The sequence below is a fragment of the Mustelus asterias genome, chromosome 15, assembly GCF_964213995.1.
Source record: "Mustelus asterias chromosome 15, sMusAst1.hap1.1, whole genome shotgun sequence".
NCBI classification, from domain to species: domain Eukaryota; kingdom Metazoa; phylum Chordata; class Chondrichthyes; order Carcharhiniformes; family Triakidae; genus Mustelus; species Mustelus asterias.
Window position 1 is genome coordinate 66,356,641 of NC_135815.1, and position 27,289 is coordinate 66,383,929.

A 27,289-nucleotide genomic window follows, 5' to 3' on the forward strand; every position below is an offset into this window, starting at 1 on the left:
CCTTAAACCTGTGTCCTCTCGAAGCAACCATTTCAGCCCTTGGAAATAGCCTCTGAGAGTCTACCCTATCCAGACCTCTCAACATCTTGTAAACCTCTATCAGGTCACCTCTCATCCTTCGTCTCTCCAGGGAGAAGAGACCAAGCTCCCTCAACCTATCCTCATAAGGCATGCCCCCCAATCCAGGCAACATCCTTGTAAATCTCCTCTGCACCCTTTCAATGGCTTCAACATCTTTCCTGTAATGAGGTGACCAGAACTGCGCGCAGTACTCCAAGTGGGGTCTAACCAGGGTCCTATAAAGCTGCAGCATTATCTCCCGACTCCTAAACTCAATCCCTCGATTAATGAAGGCCAGTACGCCGTACGCCTTCTTGACCGCATCCTCCACCTGCGAGGCCGATTTAAGAGTCCTATGGACCCGGACCCCAAGGTCCTTCTGATCCTCTACACTGCTAAGAATGGTACCCTTCATATTATACTGCTGCTTCATCCCATTGGATCTGCCAAAATGGATCACCACACACTTATCCGGGTTGAAGTCCATCTGCCACTTCTCCGCCCAGTCTTGCATTCTATCTATGTCTCGCTGCAACTTCTGACATCCCTCCAAACTATCCACAACACCACCTACCTTGGTGTCGTCAGCAAACTTACCAACCCATCCCTCCACTTCCTCATCCAGGTCATTTATGAAAATGACAAACAGCAAGGGTCCCAGAACAGATCCCTGGGGCACTCCACTGGTCACTGACCTCCATGCAGAGAAAGACCCCTCCACAGCCACTCTCTGCCTTCTGCAGGCAAGCCAGTTCTGGATCCACAAGGCAACAGCCCCTTGGATCCCATGCCCTCTCACTTTCTCAAGAAGTCTTGCATGGGGGACCTTATCGAACGCCTTGCTGAAGTCCATATAGACCACATCCACCGCTCTTCCTTCGTCAATGTGTTTGGTCACATTTTCAAAGAACTCAACCAGGCTCGTAAGGCACGACCTGCCCTTGACAAAGCCGTGCTGACTACTTTTGATCATACTAAACTTCTCTAGATGATCATAAATCCTGTCTCTCAGGATCCTCTCCATCAACTTACCAACTTAGTCAAAGTACAGTAGGCTTTATTCTCAAAAGCTTTTGGGAGAGACCTGGCACCTTAACAGCTGTTCACCAGGTTTCTCACTGAACACAATGAAGTGTGGATATTTATATATTATGGCTCCCAACACCAGTCATAATGCAAACACTGGTCTGGTCATGAATGGGGCGGCACGGTAGTACAGTGGTTAGCACTGCTGCTTCACAGCTCCAGGGTCCCGGGTTCGATTCCCGGCTCGGGTCACTGTCTGTGTGGAGTTTGCACATTCTCCTCGTGTCTGCGTGGGTTTCCTCCGGGTGCTCCGGTTTCCTCTCACAGTCCAAAGATGTGCAGGTTAGGTTGATTGGCCAGGTTATAAATTGCCCCTTAGAGTCCTGGGATGCGTAGGTTAGAGGGATTAGCAGGTAAATATGTGGGGGTCGGGCCTGGGTGGGATTGTGGTCGGTGCAGACTCGATGGGCCAAATGGCCTCCTTCTGCACTGTAGGGATTCTATGATTCTATGAATTAAAGTCCATTTAACAGTCCTTGATCACGAAGCACGGTGCATCTGGCAGCCTCTGACCATAAACCAGAGTGTATCTGGCATTCTCAGGTCATGAAGCACAAGTCTTCTGGCAGCTGTAGTCACGATGCAGTCTTAGGTTCCCTGCTCTTCCCACAGCTTTTCCTTTGAAGTGACTGTGTGGCCCGCAGCGGTCCCAGCGGGAGTCCTCTTGTCAAACTCTATCATCTGTAGCTGCTTCCTTTGCGTACGTTTAACACACAAGCCTGCAGAAACAGGTAAGACTCTCAAGTCTGCAAACAACATTTACATTTAACTGTCTGTCTTTATAAGAATAAAAGTTAAAGAATGAAACCATGAATAAATAACTTATATTGATGCCAGGAGCAGTATAAACCTGAGCAGATTAGCCGTAATGAAGGGTTATGTTTGTGATACATTCTAGGTACAAAATCCATTAACCTTTTAGGTACAAAATACATTGAGTACAAAAACAATAACCCTTTCCCTTCTTCACCCCTCATAATCTTATAGACTTCTATCAGGTCGCCCCTCAGCCTCGTCGTTCCAGTGAGAACAAATCAAATTTCTCCAACCTCTTCTCATAGCTAATGCCCTCCATACCAGGCAACATCCTGGTAAATCGTTTCTGTACCAAAGCCTCCACATCGTTTCTTGCCAAAGCCTCCACATTTTTCTGGTAGTGTGGCGACCAGAATTGAACACTATATTCCAAGTGCGGCCAAACTAAGGTTCCATAAAGTTGCAATATGACTTGCCAATTTTTAAACTCAATGCCCTGGCCGATGAAGGCAAGCATGCCGTAAGCCTTCTTGACTACCTTCTCCACTTGCAGTGACTTGTGCACCTGTACATCCAGACCCCTCTGCCTATCAATACTCTTAAGAGTTCTGCCATTTACTGTATATTGCCTATCTGTATTAGACATTCCAAAATGCATTACCTCACATTTGTCCAGATTAAACTCCATCTGCCATCTCTCCACCCAAGCCTCCAACCGATCTATATCCTGCTGTATCCTCTGATGGTCCTCATCGTCATCCGCAATTCCACCAACCTTTGTGTCGTCCGCAAACTTACTAATCAAACCAGTTACATTTTCCTCCAAATCATTTATATATATTACAAACAGCAAAGGTCCCAGCACTGATCCCTGAGGAACGCCACTTGTCACAGCCCTCCATTCAGAAACACACCCTTCCACTGCTACCCTCTGTCTTCTATGACCGAGCCAATTCTGTATTCACCTTGCCAGCTCACCTCTAATCCCATGCGACTTCACCTTCTGCACCAGTCTGCCATGAGGGACCTTGTCAAAGGCCTTACATCCACTGCCCTACCCTCATCAATCCTCTTCGTCACTTCCTCAAAAAACTAGATCAAGTTAGTGAGACATGACCTACCTTTAACAAAACCATGTTGCCTCTCGCTAATACTTCCACTTATTTCCAAATGGGAGTAAATCCTGTCTTGAAGAACCCTCTCCAATAATTTCCCTACCACTGACGTATGGCTCACCGGCCTGTAATTACCTGGATTATTCTTGCTACCTTTCTTAAACAAAGGGACAACATTGGCTATTCTCCAATCCTCTGGGACCTCCCCTGCAGTGGAGATGCTGGTGTTGGACTGGGGTAAACACAGTAAGAAGTCTCACAACACCAGGTTAAAGTCCAACAGGTTTATTTGGTAGCAAAAGCCACTAGCTTTCGGAGCGCTGCTCCTTCGTCAGGTAAGTGTGAGTTCTGTTCACAAACAGGGCATATAAAGACACACACTCAATTTACAAAATAATGGTTGGAATGCAAGTCTTTACAGGTAATCAAGTCTTAATGGTACAGACAATGTGAGTGGAGAGAGCGTTAAGCACAGGTTAAAGAGATGTGTATTGTCTCCAGACAGGACAGTTAGTGAGATTTTGCAAGCCCAGGCAAGTCGTGGGGGTTACAGATAATGTGACATGAACCCAAGATCCCGGTTGAGGCCGTCCTCATGTGTGCGGAACTTGGCTATCAGCGCTATTAGGCTATCAGCGGTCACGGACATTCGGCCTCTGATCTTCGGGTAAGCGTTCCAAGGCGGCCTTCACAACACACAACCGCGCAGAGTCGCTGAGCCGAGACTGATAGCCAAGTTCTGCACACATGAGAACGGCCTCAACCAGGATCTTGGGTTCATGTCACATTATCTGTAACCCCCACGACTTGCCTGGGCTTGCAAAGTCTCACTAACAATCCTGGCTGGAGACAATACACATCAATTTAACCTGTGCTTAACGCTTTCTTTGCTCACATTGTCTGTACCTTTAAGACTTGATTACCTGTAAAGACTCACATTCCAACCATTATTTTGTAAATTGAGTTTGTGTCTTTATATGCCCTGTTTGTGAACAGAACTCCCACTTACCTGACGAAAGAGCAGCGCTCCGAAAGCTAGTGGCTTTTGGTACCAAATAAACCTGTTGGACTTTAACCTGGTGTTGTGAGACATCTTACTGTGTTGACCTCCCCTGCAGCCAGTGAGGATACAAGATTTCTCTCAAGGCCCCAGCAATTTCCTCCCTTGCTTCTCAGTATTTTGGGGTATATCCCATCAAGCCCCGGGGACTTGTTTACCCTAATGTTTCTCAAGAACTCCAATACCAGCTCCTTTTTGATCAAACTATCTACACACCCTTTCCCAGATTCATCATCCACCAAGTCCTCTCTCTGGTGAATACTGACGCAAAGTACTCATTTAATACTTTGCCCATTTCTTCTGGCTCCATGCATAGATTCCCTCCCCTATCCTTGAGGAGGCCAACCCTCTCCCTGGCTACCCTCTTGCTCTTATATATATATATAGACAAATGCTTCCTTTTTCTGTTTGACTAGGCTCACAATATCTCTCGTTATCCAAGGTTCCCAAAACTTGCCATACATTGTGCCTTTTACATGTTTCAAAGTGCTTTAGACCCTATTAAGTACTTAAAAGTGCAGTCACTAGTGTGGCGTCAAAAACAATAGGCAACCTGAGTTCATCAAGCTCCCACAAACAGCAATGTGACAATGGCCAGACAATTTATTTTAGGATCAGTACCCACATCAGTACTCATGCACCCCTTGGAAGCAAATTATCCTACCAGCAGACTGAATTCCAAGAGAAAATTAAAAGGACTCTGAAACAGCCCCCTTGCAGAATTTCAGTAATCCCAGAACCAACAGTCTCAACATTAGAGTCATAGAGTATTCAAGGTTTACAGCTTCGGCCCAACTTGTCCATGCCGCCTTCTTTTTTTAAACCCCTAAGCTAGTCCCAATTGCCTGCATTTGGCCGATATCCCTCTATACCCATCTTACCCATGTAACTGTCTAAATGCTTTTTAAAACACAAAATTGTACCCGCCTCTACTACCACCTCTGGTAGTTTGTTCCAGACACTCACCACCCTCTGAGTGCAGCCCTCTGGCTTTGTGGCACACCCACATTGAGCAGCTGTCTGGCTTTTTGGCAATAGGGTATGCTTTCAGAATCTTACAACTAAATGTTGAGGGCCCATCGGCAACCAAACAAAACTTCATTGGATGCCTTGTCATCCAACACTCCACTGACATAATTTGCCCGCAGGAGACCCATATTGAAACTGAAGGAGGAGGTCGCTACTACATCAGACCTACTTTGACCAAACACTACTGCGCCACCTATGTCCAATCCAGCATTGCTCATGCAGCCTCCCTGACATCAACCACATTAGGTGACAGAATTTGGGTTGGCAGATTCCATATTGCAAATGTGAATAGGCTTCCAAGTGCCAGCTGGGAATAGCAAGTTCTGCCAATGCTGTCTCATCCAGCCACCTACGTCGGAGATTTCAACAGCCATCACACTGACTGGGGATACTTAGTACCAAACAACAATGAATGGCTCCTACAGTGGACCTCCAGAAATGACCTCAGCCTGATACACAACGCCAAACAACAGAAAACATTCCATTCAGCCAGATAGGGCCAGAAATAATCACCTGACATTTGCTGGGTTAATTCCCTTGATGGTTGCCCTCAACCATCACAGTCCCTAGTCCTGGATGACTTTCCATATCGTCAACCCAGGCCATCACTCATTCACATTAGCCTTTATCTTCCACTCAACAGTGCAAGGAAGATACAATAGAACTTACATGAAGCGGATTGGCAAAATTAAAGAAAGACTTTGGACTGCATCACTGTAACTCTAACCTATCCATACCTATGGAAGAACTGTATGAGCACTTTGGTGGTACCATTCACAAATCTGCTTGCACAGCCATCCCTCGTGGCTACCAACCCATCTACATATCGTGCCCTGAAACAGAGAGTGCTCCACACCTAAAAGGAGTATGAATCATTTGGCAATGCCAAGGTGGCATGGTGGTGCAGTGGTTAGCACTGCTGCCTCACAGCGCCAGGGATCCAGGTTGGGTCACTGTCTGTGCGGAGTTTGCACGTTCTTCCCGTGTCTGCGTGGATTTCCTCTGGGCGCTCCGGTTTACTCCCACAGTCTGAAAGACATGCTGGTTAGGCGTGTTGGCCATGCTAAATTCTCCCTCAGCTTCCCGAACAGGCGCCAGAGTTTGGCGACTAGGGGATTGTCACAGTAACTTCCTTGCAGTGTTAATGTAAGTCTACTTGTGACTGATAAATAAACTTTAACTCTGCCATTGCAGACTACTTCATCAAGCCTTTCAATGCTGTATGTCATGCCAGATGGGAGGAAACAATGCAGGGCTCAATTTCATTCATTCCAGTCAGAAGTGCTGGAACCTGATCTGCTGCCTTGGAGCAGCCCAACATGAAATTTGGCAAAGCAGTGAGATATGACATAATTGCGCCAGAATTCATGAAATAATTTGGCCCCTGTGCTTATGCCTGGCTGGTTCAATTCTACACAAGAATCATTATCTCAAATTCACTCCTTAAGTTGTGCCATACCAAAACCCAGTAAAAATCTCACTAGCGACTCAACCAATTTCACTACTTTCAAGATCTTTGTGCAAATTATCCTGCAATGTATATCTCTGGAGATAGAGACCATCTTGAATGTCAACCAAGCTGGTTGGGGCACAGCACATGATCAAGTTCTGGCACTCACCATCTACATCGAAAATAGCTTCCAAAAGAACGTAAAGACAGGTGTGGTGTTGCTGGACCTCACCAGTGTGGCACGCTGGTCTGCTCTTAAAGCTGGGTGAGGACAGTTGTTGAAACATTCCTTGCTACAGATGATTTAGAATCCATCTCGGACAAGGGAAAGGTGCTTGGAGAAGACTGGCCAACAGACTATCACAGGGCTAAGTGCTATCCCCAATGCTGTTCAACACATAGCAAATTAACTGCTAACAACTACATCTCGTAATTTCATCTACGCTCAACATCTGTTGTGCCATGCAAGCCCCATCCTTCTGCACCCTGGATCAGATCCTTAAAGATGTTACAAAGTTGACGGACTACTGTAGCACTTGGCAGCTTGCATTGAATTCCTCTAAAACATATCCAGTGTATTCCATCTCCATAATGTCATTGCATATCTACATGGATGGTCAGGAACTAAAGCACGATCGCAACCCAAAGTCACATGCCAATGGAAGGCTTATATTAGAATGTGTCGTCCTCCAATGCTTCTCACAGATTTCACACTTTGCACTAATCTCTTCTATGAATCTCATATACTCTTCATCAACCATGCCCGAATCTTTTAACAGGAATATTAATCTTTGACAAGAATGGTGAGCAAATTGTCTATATCTTTAAGACAATTTTTTCTTCTCTGATTATCACCTGATGTCATTTATATTTCCCTAATACGCTAATCAGAAACATCAGGCACTGTTAGAGGAATGCATGATCGAATAAACTGCAGATCCACTGACTTTCCAGAAACAATTGTCTTATCATGCTCCACGCCCAGTTCCATTTGTGCCTTTTTTATAAAGGTTTACTCAACAGCAAGGTTATCTCACCGCAGATTACAGCAGTACTGATAAAGTGGTTTACTCCAGCTATTTTGTTTGGAATCACCACTCTTTTTAAAATTTATCCAAACCATAGCTTTATTTGTGTAGTTGTGCTAGTAGTTTATACAGTGCTGGAGGAAGCCATTATGGAACGTCTGGGCTTCAGGGTGGTCCCTTCGCTGAATCCGTTCCTGAATTGGTAGTACACAACCTTCAGGTACCTCATGCGGACCATACCAGTTGTTTCTCTCCTTTTGGTCTTAGTACTCCAGTTACACTTAGCAAGATAGGCACATTTATTGCAGGTTGTTTTCTGCAGGTGAAATGCTTTAGCCCCACATCGCTGAAAAAGAGTGTGGGTCTTGTTCCGCCTTTTATCAAATGAAGATGTTCCCTTCGTCATTAATGCCTTTAATTTGTTGTCAACACCAAACCTAATACCAGTAGACCTTTCATACTCTTCAATATTGCACTGATCCTCACTACTAAGTGAATCAAGGTAACATTTTAACCAATCTGTTCCACATACAATTAATTAAAGCAAGATAACATGGAAATCTAAAATAAAAAGTCAATATGACCTAAAATTTTAATTCTGTCTCTTTCTCCGCAGATGCTGCCGGACCCGAGTTTATCTTGCATTTTCTGTTTTTATTTTGTTCCACATATTGTCAATATACAAGCAATAACACACAGTTCAATGAGTCTGCATCTAAGACACGCATCTCCAAACTAAAGCTGCTTGCGACTAGTACCCTTCTGATTGATTGTTGTCACCTTCTTTAGCCTCACAATTGTGCTGGTTATGTATCACTTTGAAGACCTGCTTTTATGCTTTGGGCAGTTCATCACATGATGATGTTTTGAGTCACACCTGAAGCACCTGGCATTCCTTCAGTTCATTTACCTATTATTGCTGTTCCAATCCTGTCTTCTGCTGGGTGCTTTCATCTTCATCCTTGCTATCTTTAACTTTTCCATTGTACTGATGCCTGCATCCAGAGTCTGGATGATCTTGAAATTCGGCAATTATTGAGCCCTCTGTTCTTTGTGGACATAACTTCAGGAAATTCTCAGGGCAGTGGCTTAGCCCCAAACATCTTCAGCAACAAGAGGGACTCTAATCACCACCCCTTGACATTCAATGGCACTAGCATCATCAAATCCTCCACCATCAACATCCTAAAGGTCACCACAAATGAGAAACCTGCCAGATAAATACAGTGACTACAAAAGCAAGTCAGAAACTAGTTATTTTGTGATGCATAACTCACTTCCTAATTCCCCAAAGTCTTTCCACCATTTAAAAGATACATGTCAGGAGTGTGATCCACTTGTCTTGATAAATGCAACTCCAACAAAACTCTAGAAGTTCAACAAAATGCAAGGAAAATCAAAATGCTTGCTTAGTGCCCCACCTATCATTTTAGACCTTCATTTACTCATAATTGTGTACTGTGGCATCGGTGAGTTCTACCTACAAAACACCACGGCTTCTTCAAGAGCAACATCCAACCTGCAATCTTTACCACCTAGAAGAACCAGGACAGCAAGTGTACAGGAACACAATCACAGTTGAAAGTTCCACTTAGTCAACCACCATCCTGAGTTGAAAATATATCACTGTTTCTTTCAGTGTTGCTGGGTCAAAATCCTGGAACTCCCTACCTAACAGCACTGTGCAAGACCCTCCATCACATGAACTGCACAATTCAAGATGATCTTTCACCACCACCCTTTGAAGGGCCATTAGAGATGAACAGCAAGTGTTGTTGTCAATGACTCTCAAATTCCATGAACAAATGAACACCGTGGCATGGTGACACAGTGGTTAGCATTGCTGCCTCATCGCATCAGGGATCCGGGTTCAATTCCCACCTTGGGGCGCTTTCTGTGCAGAGTCTGCACATTCTCCCTATGTCTGTGTGGGGTTCCTCCGGGTGCTCCGGTTTCCTCCCACAATCCAAAAGATGTGCTGGTTAGGTGCATTGGCCATGCTAAATTCTCCCTCAGTGTACTTGAACAGGCGCCAGAGTGTGGCAACTAGGGGATTTTCACAGTAACTTCATTGTAGTGTTAATGTAAGCCTACTTGTGACACTAATAAACTAAACTAAAAAATAAACTAAACTAAAAAAAGATTTTAACCCTCATTTGATCAGCACAGTGCATACAGGGATAAGGGACCTGGTGTGTGACTATTCTCATGTTATATGTCTATGTTATTTGCCACTTTATTATTCCAATATTCCTAAAGTATTACACCATCTGCTGCCAAGTTTGAAATCTCTTTTTGGAGGCAGGATCAATACCACTTGTTTTAATTGATTCATTCAGTAGTAACAGGTCAGCATTAATTGCCATGGTTTCTAAAGAATTAGCGACTTCTCACATCAGAATAGATGAGAGAGGGAATAGTTGCTCCTTGTCTACAACCCTGCTGGGTTTTTCAAATTGATGGCAGCAGCACATCTTCAGTTGACAGCTTTCGCTCATATTTTTGAAAATTACATTGACTGGAAGTTTATTAACCATGTTTCTATATTGTTCGACATTGGCTGTTTCGACTCATAATTGGAATACGCTGTTTGGGGTTTAAAAATTCATCAGAGTTCATTTATCTACATCAGGTTTCTTTTAATAGCTGCATTAAGGGTTGGGTATATGGTTCCTGTGCATTAGTGAATCTCTTGATGCCGCAGTTGCTTTCACAATTTTCATACGTTTGTTACAGAGTACTATGCCTCAGCAGTTTTATGACAGTGTGTTCAGATGAGACATGAAAAGAAAAATATAACTGCAAAAGCAAGAAGTTAAATGCACAGATAAGATAGGCACATGGATACTTATAATCAGGTAATATAACCAAATATATGACTACCATCTCCCTAACAACTTTAATGGAAATTTAATATGCATGCAAACTGAAGTTCTGTTCCACTTCAAAGTTTGTTTACTGCACTTGCATAAAATTCAAGCAGCTCTATTTTAATTAAGTTGTTGAATGTATTACAAGCAGCTTAACTAAACAGAAAATCACACTACAATCGGTGAATGTTTTCAACAAATAAAATTATGACAATCAGCAGAAAAGATTTCTTCACAAATATATTTGTTTCGAGAGGAACAAGCTGAGAGGAGCGATTTGTGAAGGGAGCTTTTTACTGGTAAGAGTTTTACTTGCTGTATCTGATTTTTAGCAGGGTTTTTCTTTTTAAAAGTTTATTATTTTTAACGGTAAAAGCGGAAGTAGGCCACGGGGTGACCTGGGAAGGAGTCATTTAGCGCGCGAGGTTTTAAAAGGCACTATTCAGCGGGCAGCGTTGTAGCGGGCAGCGGAGTGAGCAGGTAGCAGAGTGAGAGCTGAAGGGCTTTGGCTCAACGGGCTTAGGAGAAAACGAGCGAGGGAGGGTAGGTTTAAAGAAAAAAAAACAATTTTATTTTTGTTTTTCAACTTTTAAATCTTAATTCTTTCCCTGTGGAATCTGAAGAAAAGGGGTATTATGAATGTGAAGCCAGTTTGCTGTTCTCAGTGCCGGATGTGGGAGGTTGTGGAGTCTCCTAGCCTCCCAGAAGTGCATATCTGCGCTGGGTGTGTCGAGCTGCGGCTCCTAAGGGACCGAGTTAGGGAACTGGAGCTGCAGCTTGAGAACATTCGTCTGGTCAGGGAAAACGAGGTGGTGATAGATAGGAGTTATAGGCAGGTGGTCACACCGGGGCCACAAGAAGCAGGCAAGTGGGTCACAGTCAGGAAAGGGAAAAGTCAGGTGGTTGAGAGTACCCCAGTGGTTGTGCCCCTTAAAAATAAGTACTCTTGTTTGAGTACTGCTGGGGTGGACAGCCCACCTGGTGGAAGCAGCAGTGGTCGTGCCTCCGGTGCTGAGTCCGGCCTTGTAGCACAGAAGGGTAAGGAAAGGAGGAGGAAGGCAGTGGTGATCGGGGACTCTACAGTGAGGGGGTCAGACAGGTGTTTTTGTGGAGGAAGTCGAGAAACGCGGATGGTGGTTTGCCTCCCTGGTGCCGGGATCAGGGATGTTTCTGACCGTATCCAAGAAATCCTGAAGTGGGAGGGAGAGGAGCCAGAGGTCGTGGTGCATACTGGTACCACTGACATAGTAAGAGTTTTAACAACACCAGGTTAAAGTCCAACAGGTTTATTTGGTAGCAAATACCATTAGCTTTCGGAGCACTGCTCCTTCGTCAGATGGAGTGGAAATCTGCTCTCAAACAGGGCACAGAGATACGTCATGACCACTGACATAGGCAGGAAAGGGGAAGGGGTTATGAAAGGAGAATATAGGAAGTTAGGTCGGGAGTTAGGAAGAAGGAACGCAAAGGTAGGAATCTCGGCATTGCTGCCTGTGCCACAAGACAGTGAGGGAAGGAACGGAATAAGGTGGAGGATAAATGCGTGGCTGAGGGATTGGAGCAGGGGTCAGGGATTCAGGTTCCTGGATCATTGGGACCTCTTTAGGGGCAGGTGTGACCTGTACAAAAAGGACGGGTTTCACTTAAATCCCAGGGGGACCAATATCCTGGCGGGAAGGTTTGTTAAGGCTACTGGGGAGTGTTTAAACTAGAATGGTTGGGGGGTGGGAATCAAAATGAGGTGACTGGGAGAGAGGAGGTTAGCTTAAAAATAAAAGGGGCTTGTAGACAGTGTGAGAAGGAGGATACGCAGGTGACGGAGAAGGGGAGCGCTCAGACCGAAGGGTTGAGATGTGTTTATTTTAACGCAAGGAGTGTAGTGAACAAAATGGATGAGCTTAGAGCGTGGATTACTACTTGGAAGTGTGATGTTGTGGCCATTACAGAGACTTGGTTATCTCAGGGACAGGACTGGATACTTCAAGTGCCGGGTTTCAGACGTTTCAGGAGGGACAGGGAAGGAGGCAAAAGAGGTGAGGGAGTGGCACTGTTGATCAGGGATAGTGTCACGGCTGTAGAAAAGATGGACGCCACAGAGGGATTGTCTACGGAATCTCCGTGGGTGGAGGTTCGCAACAGGAAGGGGTCAATAACTTTACTGGGTGTTTTCTATAGGCCGCCCAATAGCAGCAGGGATGTGGAGGAGCAGATTGGGAAGCAGATCCTGGAGAGATGTGATAATAAGAGTGGTCGTGATGGGAGATTTTAATTTCCCAAATATCGATTGGAATATCCCTAGGGTAAGGGTTTAGATGGGAAGGAGTTTGTTAGGTGTGTTCAGGAGGGCTTCCTGACACAGTATGTGGATAAGCCTACAAGAGGAGAGGCTGTACTTGATTTGGTATTAGGGAATGAACCTGGGCAGGTGTCAGATCTCTCAGTGGGAGAGCATTTTGGGGATAGTGATCATAACTCTATCTCCTTTACATTAGCATTGGAGAGAGATAGGGTCAGTCAAGCTAGGAAAGTGTTTATTTGGAGTATGGGCAATTATGAGGCTATTAGGCAGGAACTTAGAGGCATAAATTGGAAGAAGGTTTTCTCAGGGAAATGCACAGAAGAAATGTGGCAAATTTTCAAGGAAAATTTGTCTGGAGCTCTGCACAGCAACGTTCCAATGAGACAGGGGAGTTATGGTAGGTTACAGGAACCATGGTGCACGAAAGTTGGAACGAATTTAGTCAAGAAGAAAAGAAAAGCCTGCAAAAGGTTCAGGGAGCTAGGTAATGTTAGAAATCTATAAGAGTATACGACTAGTAGGAAGGAACTTAAGAGGGAAATTAGAAGAGCAAGAAGGGGTCATGAGAAGGCCTTGGCAGACAGGATAAAGGAAAACCCCAAGGCATTCTACAAGTTTGTTAAGAGCAAGAAGATAAATTGTGAAGGAGTAGGACCTATCAAATGTGACGGTGGGAAAGTCTGTATAGAACCGGTAGAAATGGCAGAGGTACTCAATGAATACTTTACTTCAGTGTTCACAGTGGAAAAGGATCTTGGTAGTTGCAGTGCAGACTTGCAGTGGACTGAGAAGATTGAGCATGTGGAAAGAGGATGTGTTGGAGCTTTTGAAAAGCATCAAGTTAGATAAATCGCCAGGACCGGATGGGATGTACCCCAGGTTACTGTGGGAGGCGAGGGAAGAGATTGCTGAGCCTCTGGTGATGATCTTTGCGTCATCAATGGAAACAGGAGAGGGTCCGGAGGATTGGGGGATGGCGGATGTGGTTCCGTTATTCAAGAAAGGGAGAAGAGATAGCCCGGGAAATTATAAACCAGCGAGTCTAACCTCAGTGGTTGGTAAGTTGATGGAGAAGATCCTGAGAGGCAGGATTTATGAACATCTGGAGAGGAATAGTATGATCAGAAATAGCCAGCACGGCTTTGTCCAAGGCAGATCATGCCTTACAAGCCTAATTGAATTTTTTGAAGATGTAACTAGACACATAGACGGGGGAAGAGCGGTAGATGTAGTTTATATGGATTTCGGCAAGGCGTTTGATAAGGTGCCCCATGCAAGGCTTATTGAGAAAGTGAAGGGGCATGGGATACAAGGGGACATTGCCTTGTGGATTCAGAACTAGCTTGCCCACAGAAGGCAAAGAGTGGTTGTAGATGGGTCTTTTTCAGCATGGAGGTCGGTCACCAGTGGAGTGCCCCAGGGATCTGTTCTGGGACCCTTGCTCTTTGTTATTTTTATAAATGACCTGGATGAGGAAGTGGAGGGATGGGTTGGCAAGTCTGCTGATGACACAAAGGTTGGTGGTGTTGCAACGAGACATAGATAAGATGCAAGACTGGGCGGAGAAGTGGCAGATGGACTTCAACCCAGATAAGTGTGCGGTGGTTCATTTTGGCAGGTCGAATAGGATGAAAGAATATAATATAAAGGGTAAGACGTTTGGCAGTGTGGAAGATCAGAAGGATCTTGGGGTCCGGGTTCATAGGACGCTCAAAGCAGCGTCGCAGGTAGAGGCTGTGGTTAAGGCGGCGTATGGAATACTAACCTTCATCAATAGAGGAATTGAGTTTAGAAATCGGGAGATAATGCTGCAGCTGTATAGGACCCTGGTCAGCCCCCACCTGGAGTACTGGGCCCAGTTCTGGTCGCCTCATTACAGAAAGGATGTGGAAGCCATAGAAAGGGTGCAGAGGAGATTTATAAGGATGTTGCCTGGATTAGGTGGCATGCCTTATGAGGATAGGTTGAGAGAGCTAGGTCTTTTCTCCTTGGAGAAGCAAAGGATGAGAGGTGACCTGATAGAGGTGTATAAGATGTTGAGAGGTATTGATAGAGTGGATTCTCAGAGGCTTTTACCCAGGGCTGAAATGGTTGTCACAAGAGATCACAGGTTTAGGGTGCTGGGGAGTAGGTATAGAGGAGATGTTAGGGGTACGTTTTTCACTCAGAGGGTGGTGGGTGCGTGGAATCGGCTGCCGGTAGTGGTAATGGAGGCGGATTCGATAGGGCCTTTCAAGAGACTTTTGGATAAGTTCATGGAAGTTAGTAAGATAGAGGGTTATAGGTAAGCCTAGTAGGTAGGGACATGTTCGGCGCAACTTGTGGGCCGAAGGACCGGTTTGTGCTGTAGCTTTTCTATGTTCTATGTTCTAGAAAAATCACATTTGGTTAGATATTACGTTGTTTTATCTATCTGATCTTACGGGCCTTGTGTCTTTTTGGAGAATTGAAATTATTCAGCAATAAAGTAAATTGAATCTCTGCCATAAATAACTCAAATGTGAGCAATCCAGCTCTTACAGTCACCACCTGAAGGAATAACACTAGTAATTGAAATACAGAACGAGTTTTGAATAATATAGTTATTGTCACTTAAAATAACCATATCTGAAACAGACATAAATGGGTCCAAAATGCTAACTGTTTGCATTAATGTTAATTTCACAATTGCCTGTTATATTGTCCTAACTGATTCCATTTATTTTGGGTAGAAACAGATTAGCTCATTTACTCGGTTACAGTCAAGGTGCACTGAACGCACAAACAAATCAATTACATTTTGTGTACTGAACAGAGTAGATAGTGAGAAACCGTTCCCATTGTTGGAAGGATAGAGAACCTGAGGATGACGATTTACGCAACAAGTCATCAGGATCGGAAATGCATCGGCTGAGTGTGATGGAAACTGTTTCAATTGTAGCTTTCAAATGAGAACTCAGTTATTATCTCAAGAGGAAAAGGCTACCTGGAAAAGCAGGGAAGTGGCACTATGTGAACTACTCTTACAGAAAGCCTTGCAGACACGATGGGCTAAATGACCTCCTTCTGCGCTGTAACAATTCCACAATTGAAAACTTTCTAATCTCCTCTTAAGTGGTGTAGAGTTAACACTTTGAATCAAACACTAATTGCAGTTTATACAATTGGAAACAATTAGGTGAAAGTTCACTACTCAGAAGGAACATTTTTGTAGAATAGTCGAATAGCATAAAAACATATTCTCACTTTGCATGCATGAGAACTTACCAGTTTCTGATTTGTTGCCATGAGGTGAAGATGCTAGATTTCCCTCTGCAAAGTAAACAGGAAAGCTGGAACACTCAAAAAAAAGTTGACAGGCAGCAGTGAATGCATGATGGTGATCTTTAGAATCCTGCAGTTGCTCTGTTGCCTGAAATGTTGCATCGCCTTTGCCGCTAAGTTCATGGTCTTCCACCTGGCTTCTGCACAGGTCCATATGGAATCCTACTGTAAATGCTTGGCAAATGACTTCATTGGGAATGATATAAAGAATTATAAACTGGGTCAAAAACTGTTCAAAGTATTCCAGGCAGTACTGCATTGTTGTCTTTTGAGCAGAAGTCCCCGCAGGCACAGCCACTTTACCTGCTTGTGATATTGATACCACAGTGTCCTCTGACCCAATAGTGGAAGCAGTTTCTACTTCTGAAGAAGTGCTGCCCTGTGGCAATGACCCTGAATACTGACCCTCACCTAGCACTTTGTCAATATCATCAATTTTGTCTGCCTGATACTGCACAAATTCCGTGAAACCACTTTCAGACGACTGGCTGCTAGGAGGATTTTCACCATCTTCAAACACATCACCAGAAGCCCCAAGGTTGACCGATGAAACCTAATTAAAAAGACGAAAGATGAAAATCCTAAGAAAAACTGAAATGATTCCAATTGATTCAACTCTGCAATGAAAATTAATATTCTAAAATCCCATTTCTGAAATGCAAGAGTTCATTGGAAGATACTTCAACCATATCAAGATGAGACATGTCACTGCAAAAGTTATGCAGATAAGATATTAAAAGGGACAAAATGGCATTTTTCCTTGAAGTGCTTCCATTTACACAAATAATTGTATTCATCAGTGTGTTCTTACTTGGCTTTGCCCACATGGAAACCATGCAATCAGAACCACACTAGTATAATTGACGAATAAATAATAACTTGAGCAAAAAATGGCAGCGATCTGCTAAGTATTTTCAGCAGTTTTTGTTTATATTTCAGATTTGAGGCAGCTAGGCAATGGTCTAGTAGTATTAACGCTAGACAATTAATCCAGAAACTCAATTAATGTTCTGGAGACCCAGGTTCAAATCCCAGTGGTGGAATTTGAATTTGAATTAAGAATCTACTGATGATCATGAAACCATTGTTGATTGTCAGAAAAACCCATCTGGTTCACTCATATCCTTTAGGGAAGGAAATCTGCCATCCTTACCTGGTCTGGCCTTCATGTGACTCCAGAGCCACAGCAATGTGGTCGCCTCTCAACTGCCCTGTGAAATGGCCTAGCAAGCTACTCAGTTGCATCAGTGTTTCAAGAAGGCAGCTCACCACCACCTTCTCAAGGGCAAATAGGAATGGGCAATAAATGCTGGCCAGCACTGGCTGATGCCCATGTTGTGGAGATGCCGGCGTTGGACTGGGATAAACACAGTAAGAAGTTTAACAACACCAGGTTAAAGTCCAACAGGTTTATTTGGTAGCAAAAGCCACACAAGCTTTTGGAGCTGTCTTGTCTGGAGACAATACACATCTTTTTAGCCTGTCTTGATGCTCTCTCCACTCACGTTGTTTGTATCTTAAAGACTTGATTAGCTGTAAGTATTCGCATTCCAACCATTATTCATGTAAATTAAATCTGTGTCTTTATATGCCCTGTTTGTGAACAGAATTCCCACTCACCTGAAGAAGGGGCTTGGAGCTCCGAAAGCTTGTGTGGCTTTTGCTACCAAATAAACCTGTTGGACTTTAACCTGGTGTTGGTAAACTTCTTACTGTGATGCCCATGTCCCATGAATGAATTTTTAAAAAAGCTTCAGTATTTTACCTTTGAACCTAAAATTTGGTTTCCCAGCTGGTGTACCAAACTATCCCAAAATCACACGGCCCATTCTCCTTCTTATCCTTTCCTCCCCTCCCGCACCACCCCCTGCAATGTTTTCTATGATGATCTGGGACATAACCCATGACAGGAATTCTGTCAAATATTTCATCTCTTCCAATAAAAATGTGTAACAAAAATAGAAGCTCCTTCCAGATATACCTTGCCCTTAAATAAAATATAAAGAAATCATAGAAAGACACCTTGTAGTTTCTTAAAAGCTTAACAGGTTTACCCAGTTGCTGATCTATCCAAACCAGGAGGAAAATTCCAAGTTATTAGATCTCTGAACTGGGAGAGCAAGAAGTTTGCTACCATCAGCCTCACTGCCAGTTGGTTGGTTGCAGAAAGGGAAACCATTTGGATTCCTGCTCTGTTCCTGAAAATTGGCAAGAAAATCTTAAGGTGTAAAGGTTCTACTTAGTTTGAAATATCATTTGTAGAATTTTTAATGTCAGGGAGTTGACCATGGTCCTTAGTTTAATCCTGCTCATGGTTCAGTATCTAACCATGGCATGTCTTGTGTGAAGGTATTTGTTTTGGATAATGGGGTCACGAAATGGAAAAAAGGTAAAGTCTCCAACATTTGATCAGAAACTGAACTGGACTAATCACATAAATACTGTGGCTACAAGAGCAGGTCAGGTGGTATGGATTCTGTGGTGATTAAGTCACCTCCAGATTCGCCAAAGCTTGTCCACCATCTACAAGGCACAAGTCAGAAGCGCGATGGAATATTCTCCAATTGTTTGGGTGAGTGCAGCTCCAACAACACTCAAGAAGCCCCACACCATCCAGGACAAAGCAGCCCACTTGATTGTTTGTGAATGGGGTGCCACACTCCCTCCACCACTGCTGAACAGTGGCAGCAGTGTGTACCATCTACAAGAGGCACTGAAGGAACTCACCAAAGCTCCTTAGGCAACACCATCCAAACCCATGATTGCTTCTATCTAAACAGACAAGGGCATCAGACACATGGGAACACCACTACCTGCAAGTTCCCCTCCAAGTCACTCCAAGTGACCTGGAAATATTTGGCCAATCCTTCATTGTTGCTGGATCAAAATCCTGGAACTTCCTCCCTAACAGCCCTGCGGGGGTTATATCACAGGAACTGCAGCAGTTCAAGGTGGCAGCTCACTACCTCTTTCTCAATGGCAATTAGGGATGGGCAATAAATGCTGGCATAGCCAGCGACATCCGCATCCACTAAATGAGTTAAAAACAAAGTAACACTTAATTAAAACTACATCAAATCACATAAAAGAAAAGTGTACCTTTTTCTCTTCTTTCTGTTGGACAAAGCTGGCATTTCCTGGAAAATGCAATTTGCACTCTGCCTCAGGTGACAACAAGGGTGGCTGCACTCTACTAAGTATTTTCGAGCACAGTTTTAAGCAGTCAGTGAGTTCAGAGAGACATAAAGCCTGTAGGTGGCTTGTCAGGCCAGATATCATCCGTAGCAACAACTGGGGCAAATGTTCAGTTTGAATCTCAATGTAGGTCTCCTAATGGGAATAAGTGCAACACAGGCAGAAGTAATATTACCCTCAAGGTCTATTTGCATTCAAGCTGACTATGCAGACATAGCAGAAACAAACTGGTGGATTAATAGTTGCTGTTTTAAACAGAAATACTGATATTAGCTCCAAAATAAATGCAATTAGCAAATGTAACTATAAATATATTAAATTATGAACCGAAATGCTGGAAATACTCAGCACGGCTGGCAGCATCTATGAGGAGAGAAACAGAGTTAACAGGTGGAATTTTCCCAAACAAATTTTAAGTGTTCTCTCCCGACAACAAAGGGGTCGCCAGCATCGGGGCATCAGTACACTTCTAATGAGTCCCCTGGTGGACCCCCTATGCCCCTCCACCTTGCATGATTCCCCCTCCCCTTGCAGACTCCTCCCGCATAAACATTGTGCATATCCAACCCAACCCCCGTCATAGCCCCACCTCCACTCAGCTCACACCCATGGCACTGCCCTGGCACATTTATGGTGCCCAACGGGCACTGCCAGGATGCCAGGTGGACACTGCCCAGACATGCTCCCGACCACCTGGGGCTACAATGGCCTCCAATCCCCCCCCACCATGGCCATCACGCCTGGTCTCCGCGGGTGGAGACCAGCAGTGATTCTTGCCAGAGTGATATATTCAATCCCATGCAAATCAGCTTTGCATCACCAGCAAAACAGGGCTGGAAACATTGCCTGCGAAGCCAACTGGCCTGTGCCCAGCATGAACCGGATTTTAGCCTCGCATGCAATCTTACCAGCTCTCTGCACCAATTGATCGGGACAGTGAGCTGATGAGATCACGCCCAGCATTTTAGGTCAATGGTCTTCCATCAGAACCTTTCAACCAAGATAGTTCCTACACTAAACAGAGATCCCAAACATTTAGAGTATACCAAGTCTTTATCGTTCTTCGGTGGCAGAGGTATTGGGCAAGGAGATCGCTTAGAGAAATACTCTTAATTCTACATCCCAGATAAGCTAGTAGCACGTTATTGGTGCAGAACTATTCCAGTATCAGGAATTAATAAACTTTAAAAGGGCCATTACTTCAAGTCTTCACAAATGAACTGTTGCACTTTACATCAATCTTGGAAGTAAAATAAAGGTACTACACAACTCTAGCACTGGCCACGATGGTCAATGTCCACAGAACTCAAGTTCATTATAACAAGCTTGTAAAACAAATTATGTTCCCATAAGCATGTAGTAAACACTCGGGAATACCAATGTCCCTCAAGAATTCAGGCTATCATAAATATGGGTCACCTTAAAGACAACTAAAGTCTACACAGCTGGACAATCAAGGGTCAAAAGCATCAATTACTAGTCTTTGGGAGATCATCAAAGCCCTTGTGCAAATGAAACTAATTCTCATTGGGTTTTGAAACCATAGAATCATGCAGTGCAAGAGAGGCCCTTCGGCCCATCGAGTCTGCAAACCTCCCACCTAATCCAATTTACCAGCACTGAGCCCATAGCTTTGAATCTTATAACATGCCAAGTGCTTATCGAGGTACATTTAAAGAATGAGAGGCAACTCACCTCAACCACCCTCCCAGACAATGCATTCCAGACTGTTACCACCGTCTGGGTAAAAGTAGTTTTTCCTCACATCAAACCCCCCCCCCACCGGCCCAAACTTCCTGCCCCTCACCTTGAACTTCGTCCCCTTGTGACTGGCCCTTAAAATAAGGGGAATAGCTGCATCTTATCCATTCTGTCCACGCCCCTCAAACTTGTACACCTTGATCAGGTCGCCCCCATCTTTTCTCCTCCAACAAAAATAACCCAAGTCTATACAACCTTTCTTCCTAACTTAAATGTTCCATTCCAGGCAGCATCCTGGTGAATCTCCTCTGCACCCCCTCCAGTGCAATCACATCCTTCCTATAATGTGCCAACCAGAACTGCACACTCTATTCCAGCTGTGGCCTCACCAAAGTTTTATACGACTCCAACATGACTCCCTTCTTCCGTAATCTATGCCTCGGTTGATAAAGGCAAGTGCCCCATATGTCTATTTCACCACCCTAACATGCTTTTCTGTCTTCAGCGATCTATGGACAAATACACCAAAGTCCCTTTGCTGCACAGAACTTCCTTCTGTCATGCGGTTCATTGAATACTTCTGTGTCAAATTACTCATTCCAAAGTGCATCACCTCACACCTTTCAGGGTTAAATTCCACCTGCTACTTATCTGTCCATTTGGCTATACCGTCTATATCTTCTTATAGCCCAAGTCACTCAACACCACTGTTAACCACCTGGCCAATCTTCGTGTCATCTGCAAACTTACTAATCCTATCCTCCACAGAGTCATCTCTGTCCTTTATATAAATTACGAGTAATAGGAGACCCAGCACAGATCCCTGTGGTTGGATGGAGAGAAATTTGTTGAGTGTATTCAGGAGGAATTTCTCATTCAGCATGTGAATGGCCCGACGAGAGAGGGGGAAAACTTGACCTCCTTTTGGGAAATAAGGAAGGGCAGGTGACAGAAGTGTTAGTGAGGGATCACTTTGGGACCAGTGACCATAATTCTATTAATTTTAAGATAGCTTTGGGGAATGATAGGTCTGGCCCAAAAGTTAAAATTCTAAATTGGGGCAAGGCCAATTTTAATGGATCAGGCAGGAACTTTCAAAAGTTAATTGGGGAAGTCTGTGGGAAGGCAAAGGGATGTCTGGTAAGTGGGAGGCTTTCAAAAGTGTGTTAACCAAGATTCAGGGTAAGCACATTTCTGCTAGAGTGAAGGGCAAGGCTGGTAAAAGTAGGGAACCCTAGATGACTCGGGATACTGAGGCCCTGGTCAAGAAGGAGGAGGAGGCACATGACATGCAAAGGCAGCTGGGATCAAGTGAATTCCTTGAAGAATATAGGGGGTGTAGGAGTAGAGTTAAGAGAGAAATCAGAAGGGCAAAAAGGGGACACGAGATTGTTCTGGCAGATAAGGCAAAGGAGAATCCAAAGATCTTCTACAAATATATAAATGGCAAAAGAGTAACGAGGGAGAGAATAGGGCCCCTTAAGGATCAACAAGGTCATCTGTGTGCAGATCCACAAGAGATGGGCGAGATCCTAAATGAATATTTCTCATCAGTATGTACTGTTGAGAAAAGCATGGATGTTAGGGAACTTGGGGAAATAAATAGTGATGTCTTGAGAAGTGTACATATTACAGAAAAGGAGGTGCTGGAAGTCTTAAAGTGCATCAAGGTAGATAAATCCCTGGGACCTGATGAAGTGTATCCCAGGATATTGTGGGAGGCTAGGGAGGAAATTGCGGGTCCCCTAGCAGAGATATTTGGATCATCGATAGTCACAGGTGATGTGCTTGAAGATTGGAGGTTGACAAATGTTGTGCCTTTGTTTAAAAAGGACTGCAGGGAAGCCTGGGAACTACAGGCCAGTGAGCCTCACATCTGTAGTAGGTAAGTTGTTGGAAGATATTTTGAGAGACAGGATCTACAGGCATTTAGAGATGCAAGGACTGATTAGGGACAGTCAGCATGGCTTTGAGTGTGGAAAATCATGATTCATAAATTTAATAGAGTTTTTTGAAGGGTTAACCAAGAAGGTAGATGAGGGCAGTGCAGTCCGATGTTGTCTACGTGGATTTTAGCAAGGTCTTTGACAAGGTACCGCATGGTGGGTTGTTGCATAAGGTTAAATCTCACGGGATCCAGGGTGAGGTAGCTAAATGGATACAAAATTGGCTTGATGACAGAATGTGGAGATGCCGGCATGGAGATGACATAAGCCAGAGGGTGGTTGTAGAGGGTTGTTCTTCAAACTGGAGGCCTGAGATCAGCGGTGTGCCTCGGGGATCAGTGCTGGGTCCACTGTTATTTGTCATTTATATTAATGATTTGGATGAGAACATAGGAGGCATGGTTAGTAAGTTTGCAGATGACACCAAGATTGGTGGCATAGTGGACAGTGAAGGTTATCTCCGATTGCAATGGGATCTTGATCAATTGGGCCAGTGGGCTGACGAATGGCAGACGGAGTTTAATTTAGATAAATGCGAGGTGATGCATTTTGGTAGATTGAACCTTACTCAGGATTTACTCAGTTAATGGTAGGGCGTTGGGGGACAGTTACAGAACAAAGAGATCTAGGGGTACATGTTCATAGCTCCTTAAAAGTGGAGTCACAGGTGGACAGAGTGGTGAAGAAGGCATTCAACATGCTTGGTTTCATTGGTCAGAACATTGAATACAGGAGTTGGGATGGTTTCTTGAAATTGAACAAGACATTGGTAAGGCCACACTTGGAATACTGTGTACAGTGCTGGTCACCCTATTATAGAAAGGATATTATTAAACTAGAAAGAGTGCAGAAAAGATTTACTAGGACTCTATGGAAAACCACTGGACGCTGGCTTCCAGTCACTAAAATAACCTTTTCTCATCACTCTCTGTCTCCCATAGCTGAGCCAATCAAATTACCCTGTATACCATGTACATTTGCTTTCTTTATAAGTCTCCCATGTGAGACCTTGTCAAAGGTTTTACTGAAATCCATATAGACGATATCAACTGATCTACCCTCAACTACACATCTGGTCACCTCTTCAAACATTCAATCAAATTAATTAGTTCCCTCTGACAAAGTCATGCTGACTATAATGGAGATAGATGCTCTCCTTCAGAATTTTCTCCAATAATTTCCCTACCACTGACATGAGACTCATTGGTCTGTAGTTCCTTGGCTTATCTTTACAACCCTTCTTAAATAGTGGACCCACATTAGCTGTTCTCCAGTTCTCTGGCACCTCCCCCACGGCCAAAAAGGGATTAAAATTGTTTGTGTCAGAATCCCTGCAATCTCCTCCCTTGGCTCCCACAGCAGCCTGGGACATGATTCATCCGGACCTGGAGATTTGTCCACTTTTAAGCTTGCTAACAATTCCAATATCTTGTCCTTCCCCATGTCAATTTACTCAAGAACCTTGCACTCTCTCCCTGAATTCAATACCTTCATTATCATTCTCTTGGGTGAAAACAGATGTGAAGTATTTGTTCAACACTGTCCTCTGGCTCCACCCACCGATTGCCCCTTAGTCCCTAATGGACCCTATTCTTTCCCCAGTTATCCTCTTCCCATTGATATACTTGTGGAAAATCTTGGGATTTTTCCTACCTTTACCAACCAGTGTTTTCTCATATCTCCTCTTTGCTCTCCTAATTACAAAGAACAAAGAAAATTACAGCACAGGATCAGGCCCTTTGGCCTGCACCGACCATGTTGCCTGTCCGAACTAAAACCCCCTACTCTTTCGGGCACCATATCCCTCTATTCCCATCCTATTCATGTATTTGTCAAGACGTCCCTTAAAAGTCTTGCTTTCTTAAGCTCCATCCTGCACCTTCTGTACTTCACTAATGCCTCTGTTGATTTACTCCCCTTGTACCTGCAAACAACTTTCTTTTCCTTCTCATTGTATCCCGAATACCTCTGGTCATTCATGGTTCTTTGGGCTTGTTGCTCCTTCCTATCACCCTAAAGGGAACATACTGGGCTGGTACCCTCTCCATTTCCTTTTTGAATGCCCCCCGCTGCTCTTCAGTGGATTCCCCCACTAGTAGCTGTTCCCAATCTACCTTGGCCAGCTCCTGCTCTCCCCCAGTCCAAAACATTTATTTTGTGACTTGTCTATTTCTTTGTCCATAATAAGCTTAATTGGCCTATATTGTGTTACTATCACTAAAACGCTCCCCCACCACCATCTCAATCACCTGTCTGCCTTCATTCCCCAGAATTAGATCCAGCACAGCTCCTTCCCTTGTTAGACCCTCTACATATTGCCCCAAAAAGTTCTCCTGTGCACATTTCAAGAAATTAATGCAAGGTCATAGATTAGTTCCAAAATTGTTTATATTGGGCTAGTTTGTTGCAATGAGATTCCACAGTACATTGGATTTATTTTTGTATAATACAAAAATATACAAAGCTGATATAACATGTCAGAGTTCTCAAGTATGTAAGTCATTGATAATTATCAACTCTTCACAAACCTTAGAAATGGCCAAGTATATGTATTTATAAACTACAAGTATTATCAAAAGAGATTAATAAAGTATGAGATTTTCCACGAGGGTGAGATAGGATGTAGCCATATGAAAATCATTATGAATTTTCTTAAAGGTGCCTTAAGCAACAGGAAAACAATACATTTACATTAAGATGAAAACATTTTGAAGGCATACTATAAGCAGCAGAAAAATCAGCTCAAAGTAATCAACGATGCTTGTATAAATGTGAGATTTGGCATACAGAAAGGTTACTGAAGCTCAACTTTCATTTCAAAACCGTGCAAATGAAGGCCATGCTTTTTTAAACTCCAGAAAAATACTAAACTCGCTATAAGCGTGTATTTTTCTTTCTATTACCAAGTCTGATTAATAAGATGTTATTTTAAATCTATTACGTTTGGAACCAATATTGGTATTTACCTGCAAATCCTATCTCAAACAATTACACGAACAAACTGGTTTTGCAAGCAAAGTCAACAGCAACTGAGCAACATAATTTCATTAAATTCACCACTTCAGCCTCCTGAATATCTATCTTTCAATCGCTTGGCTCCCTCCTATTTCTCATATTCATGCTGCCCTGTTCTGATATAATCTGAAACCATAACATCAGGTTCTACATTTATCCTGACATCACTAAGCTCAATTTCACCATGACCTCGCTTGACTCCTCCACTGTCGCTGATTCAGCACACTGCTTGCCTGACATCTAATATTGTATCAGCAGAAATTTCCACCAACTAAATAGAAAGACGATTGGCAGGTTTGGCTCCTACCACAAACTTTGCTCCCTGACCAAAGTTTCCTAATTTCCCTTGGGATGTGGTGCAAGCTGTCTTCTTCAACCACTGAAGTCCAAATTGTGTAGGTACACCAAAAACACCACTAGGAACAACGTTCCAGGTTTTTGACTCAATGACAGCCTAGTTCCATGTCAGGATGGTGTGTGGCTTGGAAGGGAATTTGGAAGTGGTGGTGTTTCCATGTGTCTGCTATATCGCCATTCTTTCACTGTAGCTGGGTCAAACACCTGGAACCTCCTGATGAACTTAGAAAAAAAAGGCAGTGTCATAGGGTTATAAGTAGTCAACCTTGGTGATGTATATATGTGATTGGAAGCTTTCAGGTGATAGAGGTTGTGAGTTTGGAAGGTGCTGTCAAAGAATCTTTGGCATGTTGTTGCAAAGCATCTTGTAAATCATGTACTCTTTTTGCCACAGTGTACTGATGATGGAGACAGTGAATAATTATGGCGGTGGGTGGAGTGCTCATCAAGCAAGCTGCTTTGCATAGTGTAGAGTTTCTTGAGTGTCGTTGGACCTGCACTCATCCAAGCAAATGGAGAGTATTCCACCATATTCCTGACTTGTGTCTTGTAGACAGTGGATAGACTTTGGGAAGTCAGGAGTGAATTACTTGCCATAGAATTCCCAGCCTCTGACCTGCTCATCTATCACACACACCATTGTTACCTCTAGATGTGACAATGCTCTTGTTGCTGGCCTCCCAAATTCCACCTGGCATAAATGTGTGCTGATCCAAAACTCTGCTGTCCATATTTCAACTCTTGTTACTGTCATCACCCATGTGCTTTGTGGCCTACATTGGATCTCAGTATAACAATACCTCAATTTAGAAATACTCATCCTTGTTTTCAAATTCCCCCATGGGTTCACTCCTCCCAAATCTAACTTTTCTTCAACTACATAAAAGCTTCTGAGATTTCAGCTCTCCACGAATTCTGGTCTCTTGCATCACTCTGATTTTGATCGCTTACAATGGGCACAGCTATACTTTCAGCTACACAGACATTGAACTTTCGATTCCCACTTTGCTCTCTTCCTT

The 27,289-nt window shown here is 43.7% G+C and overlaps 2 protein-coding genes across 9 annotated transcripts in view; both read right to left on the reverse strand.

Annotated features, from left to right (window-relative positions):
* dop1a (DOP1 leucine zipper like protein A) overlaps positions 1-27,289 on the reverse strand; it is a 352,103-nt gene that overhangs the window by 187,419 nt on the left and 137,395 nt on the right. For 7 of the 8 annotated variants that reach the window (XR_013499663.1, XR_013499664.1, XM_078230041.1 and 4 more), the window contains 2 exons: positions 19,156-19,386; positions 16,000-16,609 (listed from right to left, as the gene is read on the reverse strand). Coding sequence is in view for 6 of the 8 variants with exons in the window: in XM_078230041.1 (XP_078086167.1) it covers positions 16,000-16,609; positions 19,156-19,386 (841 nt within the window). In the remaining 2 variants the exon portion in view is untranslated. The remainder of the gene's footprint in view (positions 1-15,999; positions 16,610-19,155; positions 19,387-27,289) is intronic. The other variant, XM_078230044.1, reaches the window with a different exon arrangement.
* Positions 7,709-7,990, reverse strand: LOC144504873 (large ribosomal subunit protein eL37-like). Its single transcript, XM_078230624.1, has one exon. It carries the CDS (start codon positions 7,988-7,990, stop codon positions 7,709-7,711), a length of 282 nt encoding a protein of 93 aa, XP_078086750.1.